This window comes from Terrapene carolina, unplaced genomic scaffold (genome assembly GCF_002925995.2).
Source record: "Terrapene carolina triunguis isolate 2854851 unplaced genomic scaffold, T_m_triunguis-2.0 Scaffold58, whole genome shotgun sequence".
In the NCBI taxonomy this organism is placed as follows: domain Eukaryota; kingdom Metazoa; phylum Chordata; order Testudines; family Emydidae; genus Terrapene; species Terrapene triunguis.
In genome coordinates, this window is record NW_020664409.1 from 75,723,970 (window position 1) to 75,730,771 (window position 6,802).

At 42.5% G+C, this 6,802-nt stretch overlaps 1 protein-coding gene and 1 non-coding gene across 2 annotated transcripts; both read right to left on the reverse strand.

The window, feature by feature from the left end:
- Positions 1-1,773: 1,773 nt before the first annotated feature.
- Positions 1,774-6,441, reverse strand: RPL30 (ribosomal protein L30). Its single transcript, XM_026663329.2, has 4 exons — positions 6,386-6,441; positions 5,093-5,238; positions 3,317-3,447; positions 1,774-1,956 (listed from the first exon to the last, which is right to left on the reverse strand). Exons 1-4 carry the CDS (start codon positions 6,404-6,406, stop codon positions 1,907-1,909), a joined length of 348 nt encoding a protein of 115 aa, XP_026519114.1. The 5' UTR covers positions 6,407-6,441; the 3' UTR covers positions 1,774-1,906.
- On the reverse strand, positions 2,299-2,422 carry LOC112110114. Its single transcript, XR_002908376.2, has one exon. It is a non-coding gene; the product is annotated as a small nucleolar RNA SNORA72 (small nucleolar RNA).
- Positions 6,442-6,802: the final 361 nt, after the last annotated feature.

Below are 6,802 nucleotides of genomic sequence, written 5' to 3' on the forward strand. Positions count from 1 at the left end.
GTGTTTTGGGTGTCTATGAACAAATATGGTGGCTGATGGATCCTGGAACACACAATGCCCCACCCCGAACTTTAAATCTCAGAATGTTTACATATAGGTAATTGATTAACTGCTGTCTAGCATACAAACTAAGTGGTATCTCATAAAAACTGTCCAATTTAAATAATGCACATTTAAACAGGCAAATTGTACATTTCATAAAATCATTTTTAAAAAACTTCCTCTTAACAAGAAGATCCTAAGATTCAAAGATCAATGGGGTTAATTCTTCCAATATCAGAGGATTTAGTTAAGTAACTTCCTTCAGGTTTTATTGTGACATGTAATGGATGTCACTTGAAGAGATTTACAGTTCAGAACAGATTTAATAATAATCAATGACTGATTCAGCATACATCAAAAGGGGAAATACACAGAATTGTAGTAAAGTGTATGTGTATTTTGTATGGCTCTATTAAGGATACATTGCTGAAAAGTTGGAACCACCTATGAGAGAAATTGTATTTTATTGTGTATTTTTTTACTAGATGCCTGCAGAGAGCTAACGGCTCACTTCTAAATACTCATTTGTATTAAAATAGCACCAGTGATCAGGACTTCAGTGTAGGCACAGTACAAAGAGAAAGATGGTCCCTGTCCAGAAGCAGAGACCAAACATTTTCAAGCATAACCAGTGATTGAATAAATCTCCTCAGAAAAAGCATCATCTGCAGATGGGATGCATAGTATTCTATAAAAAACAAGTCCCTTTATGATGTCTCAAGTTGGGCACCCAGCCTAGTAACTTTAAAAAAATTATACCTTATTGCCGCTTAGATTTTATAAACACTATTTTAATCCTCCCTTTGGAAATATAGGCCCACATTAGATTTGGGTGAAGTAGGGTTTTCAATTGAGTTGGGACATTAGCATGAATAGACCCAAAACATGAAACCAAAAAGAATGAAATCATGAGAAAGAAGAGTTGTGTCAAACTTGTAGTGACCCTTCAAAATACCAGTGTTACCTCATTTAAGGTTTGGGCTAAAGCAAAGAAATAACTCTTAATTGGGTACCAGGTGCGGTAAATAAGGCCAGATGAAGGAGTTTCTTCTATAGCCTATTAGATAAGGTCTGATAATTGGTAATAATCTCACATGTTTGTTAAAGCATATATAAAAAAAGTAAACTCAAGGATTCACTGCTAATACCTACCTGACCAAGTTGGAGCCGACCAATAGAGGGCTAAAGCCAGGGTGCCTAGATCATTTGTAAATATTTTGATCAAATGTTTTGTTACTCCTTGAATGTAGTAAATTGCTTGTTGTTTAGGCTTTTTATGCACATTTAAAGCAGTTTTATAAATACCATTCAGTCTTTTGATTTAATAAATGATTTTATGGTTAAATTATACCCTACATAAATAATTCCAACACTTCCCTGGGAACGAAGGGGAAAAAAACAAAAAAAGTCCCATCTCTTTCCTGGATCTTAAAAAAAAAAAAAAAATTTTAGTTCAAATAAGTCTCTTCCTTCTATATATTTTTAAACAAAATTCTCCCAACCCCACACTTTGCTTACCTACCTCAGACTCACCTTAAATGAAATTAAGATTAAGTTTTTAGGCTGTTTTATGTCCTACTCCTCTTAAATTAACCATGCAAAACAAAATAAAAGCACAAACTATTAGGATTTTCAGGGATCCTTATTCTACTTGCCCTATTCAAATCCAAAGCCTTTTGAAAGTTTCACTTTTTTTGTAGAATACATTTCTAACAGGAAAGGAGGCACAGCCATGGTAATCAGTCTCTATTTGCAAACTTGTGCCCCAAACTAGGAACAGTATAATTAATACAAAATACGGGGTTTTTTTTAAAACAAGTCTATAACCAGTTTTATTATAGAAAGGATGACAGCTCTCCAGCTTTTACTTCTCACTGGTCTGCTCTGGCATGCTTCTAATGATGTCAGAATCACCTGTAAATGGAAAAATAAGCCATAATCAAATCTCACGAAAGGGGCCACAGCAAAATCCATTTACAAATACAGGACAACTATTTGGAAGCTATTTTAAGTTTGCCATTCCACAATGATCAATATCTTCCACTTACAAATCTGTTACATCTTGGCTTTTGAAAATTCTTTCACATTAATTTAAAAAAACCTCAAGTTTTGGCACCAACTAATAGTTTTGAAGGATAGAGACCACACTCAGAAGTATACTACTAATATAATAAATGCTTTCCTTTTAAAAATCAAAATGTCAAAACTGTTTCTATATAAGTTATACTAATGTATAACACAAAATGAAAATTACATATATGTCACTAGCCAAACACAAAACTAGAGAAATAAGCAATTCCTGGGGACACATTGCAGAGTTTTAATATAGCAAGTGACTAGCCTGATCATTGAACTATCAGGACAGCGACAATATTTGCAGGATATGCAATACCAACTCAAAAGCAGAGGTATTGTACAGACTTAAGAGCTAAATTATACAACTAAATTAAGAAAATGTTGCATGTAACTATTATATTAAAATAGTTATTCACAAGTCAAATCTGAAACAGCATATTATACATTAGGTTTTGCTGGAGTTAGTTTGAGAGCAAAATATACTGTATTCATATCATACGCACAATAAGCAGATAACTACAGTGAAAATTCAAATTGTCACTCAGTGACAATTCCGTACAGATGCATATAGAAATGCAGTGAAATCCATCTTTAAGCAGCCATTCAAAGTGGCTGACAAAGCAGCAACTAAACAGAGGCACTGCCTAAAATAGAGCAAGGTTGGACTATGTTTATAGATACTTTGGGGAAAATAAAGACAAGTAATTGCTTAATTAAGAGAGTTCATCTTAGAAGTTCTAACAGTCAGCCTTTAGGCACAGAGATATCACCAGCCAATGGAAATTATCTTTGTTCACTGCTGATGACAATCTTTTTAAATGAAAAAGGTTAGAGTTTTTAGCAATCCTGTTCACTTTCAAGCTTAGATGTCAAATAAGAAACTGGATTAGAGATCATATTTCCAAGCCAATTCTGGCCAATCCTAAACAGGATTAGCACAGACTGCAAAGTATTCTAAAGATCCCCATTCCTGGTGGGAAAAATAGGTTGCTGAGGTGAAGCAAGCCCAATAAAGAAAACATGCTGTGTCAAGCAAATGAGCTTTACTGTTTTCTCTCTCTCTCTTTTTTTTTTTTTAAATGTTCTGTCTTGGAAGTCCTGGCCAGGCCCTGGATCCTGGTTTTAAACAGAATGGCAAATCCAGTGAACGTTTTGTGGTGATGAGTCATATGTAAGCAAAAGAAGCTAGAATACATACCTGGATCAATGATAGCCAGTGTGCACACTCTGTAGTATTTTCCACATGCTGTACCCAATTCAATATTGTTGCCGCTGTAGTGATGCACACCAGTCTTTGCCAACATAGCATAGTACTCAATCTCTGATTTTCTGAGAATTAAAAAACTACATATCAAAAAATGGTACACTCACTCATTCCCATCAAATGAATCCTTCAATGGGATGTTATTAGACCAGTTTGAACCCTAACTACACTTCCAAAGTTTTAGATTGAGCAGTGAAGTTAGTGAAGTTAGTTTTATTCCTCCACTTGAGGTTTGTGTTTGGGGGCAGTCACCATCTTTCCCCCAAGGAGAGGTCGGACTTCCCAATCACAGCTTTGGGATGTAGGAGTCTGATTCTGTTGGTCAGGAATGGGGTTTGGCAGCTCTGGTTAGTGCCGTTATCTTTTCCAAGAGAGGCCCCAGGGGCTGCTCAAATAGCAGGTAGGCTCCCTTGTACAGGGAAAAAGGGCTTACAGGAGATGCAAATGTAGATTGCCGACAGAGTGTGGGAGTGAGCAGGACTACTTGATGGGTTGGTCACTGGAACCTGTAGCTGATGAGTAAGACTGCGAGTTTGTCACGGAGATCAAGGATTCCCTGACTTCTGCAGCGGCCAGCTGCTGCTGGGGCAGTCTTGCACCATGCGCACCCTCCCCCAGCAGCAGCAGGAGTTTGGGTGTGGAAGGAGGCTCAGGACTGGGTGTTGGGGCACAGGATAGGGTGAGGGCTCTGGGCAGCACTTACCTCAGCGGGGCTCCCTGGAAGCAGCGATATGTCCCTCCCTCCCCCAGCTCCTAGCCCACCGCTGCCTGGCCGCGCCTCCACCTAGGAGCTGAGGGAGGGATGTCGCCCCCCCCCCCCCCCACACACACACACACAGCAATGGTCCTAGGCTACTCCCCCCAGAGCACCCATTGCACCCCCAAGATTTAGTTAGGGGACAGGTGCCAGGACATTAATTTTTGTTTACTCCCAGTGACCTATCCATGACTTTTACTGAAAATGCCTGTGACTAAAACGTAGCCTTACTGACGAGGGCTGGGGAAGGCAGGTGGCCAGATGTGAGCAGACAGGGAAGCAGGAACCTGGGCTTCTGGTGGTGACAGAGGCATTAAAGTGAATTGTGCCAGTTTTTTCACATTCCTAGCTTGCCTCTTTTTCACCTGGCCTCTATGAGCTGCAGGTCTTGTGAACCACCACTGGTGCCCTCCAGCAATCCAAATTAGGTGCAGATCCACATCAACCTGTCTCCCCACCCCCAATAGCTCCAGCCACTACAGGGTCTGAATCCCTTTTCTGCATCTTGAAACTCCTCATAAAAAGTTCTTTTCAAAGCCACCAAACCCTTATTTGATGACAGACCGGATCCAGCCCACGCAGCATGAGGTTTCAAAATAGGGAAAGGGGGGTGGGGGAGAGAGAGAGGAGAAGAGAGTAGAAGCCATTTAAGATTCCTTCCCCAGCTGCATAACAACCACTTTGCTATACCCTTATTTGAGTCATACCACCTGTAGAAAGTTCTCTCTTTAATATAAGCTTCCTTTGCTGTACAGAAGCTGGGCAGTGTAATTTAAAAGCACTTTACAAGCTTAGTCCTGCATTGTTTACACATGCAACTTGCACCAGATATCCAGCCCTGTTTTGCAGCAAATATTATAACATTGTAGAACTAGGACTGTTTAGTGCACTGTACTAAAAACAGTCACACTGTGAACAGCATAAAGCAGATGCGGATATATAACGGTACCTACCTCAAAGCAGGACAGTTGTTGGCTAAGATGACCAACTTGGCTTTGCCCTGCCGAATCATTTTCAGAGTCTGTTTGTACCCTAGCACATATTTACCACTTTTCATAACCAGTTGAAGCCTTGAGTTTATAGACTCTAGCGACTTTTTCTGTAACAGAGTTAAAATATATGGAGTAATGCAGATTAACACAGAGAATGAACAATTTTAAAGAGCTTTAACTAAACACAAGTCTTTTGGTTCACTAAGCTTTCTCCTCTTTACAGTGCAAAAGATTAAGTAGCTCATATCTAAATATCCAAGAAGTTAAGAAAAAGCTTGTCAAACAAATAAAAATTGTGTTAACACAATATGACAACATTTCTCAGACTTCAAGCTAGTCCCCTTATTTATCTCTCTTAAATGCAAGGAGAAATTAACTGACAATTTTTTTTAAAAGCCACTATACAAATTATGTTGTATTATTCTGAACTTCCAGCCTGACCCTACCCTTTTTAGTGTCAGAATATTTGTGGGATCCTACACTCAAAGGTCCCTTTTCAATTTACCAAGGCTAAGCCAGGTTTAGAAAGAAGCATCAAGTTACCCCATTCTAAATTGCAGTCTGACCATTAGACCCTGTCCTGTGTATACATTTCATGCAATATAACAAACGATGCTGAAGTGATTTTTCTGTAACGCTCGTGGCATATTGCAGCTAGGTAATGAATTTTGTAATTACAGAGGACATCTTACAGCACGACACCCATACTTTCGAGTGTACAAAAATAAAAGCAATGCTAATCATAGGGTAGAGCAACATATAAGCGCAGACGCTTAAATGCACTGACCCTCACCCAAACTTTGTTCTGGAATAATTAGGCAATAACCTGACCACACAAAGGTAGCTCGCAACGCCTCGAGGGCAGGATATCGACACGCGAGGGAATATCTGGCTGACAGTAACAGCGAGACCCAGAAGAAACAGGCGAGAGGGAGGTGAGGGGCAGCCCCCACAGCAAGGGGGCCGATACCGCCCTGCGCCAGGAGCAAGCACCCCCTACGAGCTGAAGGAGCCCAGTGGCCGGCCTCCCAAAGCGCCTTGGGGGCGCCCTGCTTCACTCCCCTCATTCATCGGGTTCCCCCTTCAGCCCCCACCGCCGGGACAGCCCGGAAACCTCTGGCCGCTCCCCCGCCACCCAGCTCTCAAAAGCAGCCTCAGGAGACCCGGCCACCCCCAAGGCAGCTGCCCCGGGGCCGCTCCGCAGCCTCCCGCCGCCGCCGCCACGTGAGCGCCGGGCCCGCCCCGCTCACTCACCGTTTTCTTCGCGGCCACCATGTTGCTGCCTCGTGTCGGGTCGGGTCCGGCGGTAGCTGAAACACAAGGAGGAAAGGTTAGTGCCTCGTGCCGGCCGGCCCGCAGCGCCCCTGCCCGGCCCCGCGGAGCCCCGCTCACCCGAGACGCGCCTCCAAGATGGCCGGGCAACAAGAAAGGAAGAAACTCCCACAATGCAGCGCAGATCCCCCCGCGGCTCGGCGAGAAATCTCGCGAGAACTTAGTTTACTCCGCCCCTTCCGGGTTGAAATACGCCTGGGCCAGACTCCAGAGGGTGGGATCTGTAGGGGTGTCAGCTTTCTTCCTGGTAGGGGGAGAGTAGTTGAGCGGGCTGGTTCTCGGGCTGGTGGGAGGGCTCTGTAAGGGGGCTGGCTCCTGTGGGGTGGGGGGAGTAGCTGG

What these genes read in the sequence shown, in the direction of transcription:
- RPL30 (XM_026663329.2), bottom strand. Translation starts at nt 6,406, where the DNA reads ATGGTGGCCGCGAAGAAAACG. An exon ending in TGGTGGCCGCGAAGAAAACG is followed by an intron (nt 5,239 to 6,385) that starts GTGAGTGAGCGG and finishes ACTCTGTTACAG; the next exon opens with AAAAAGTCGCTAGAGTCTAT. An exon ending in ACTGGCTATCATTGATCCAG is followed by an intron (nt 1,957 to 3,316) that starts GTATGTATTCTA and finishes TTCCATTTACAG; the next exon opens with GTGATTCTGACATCATTAGA.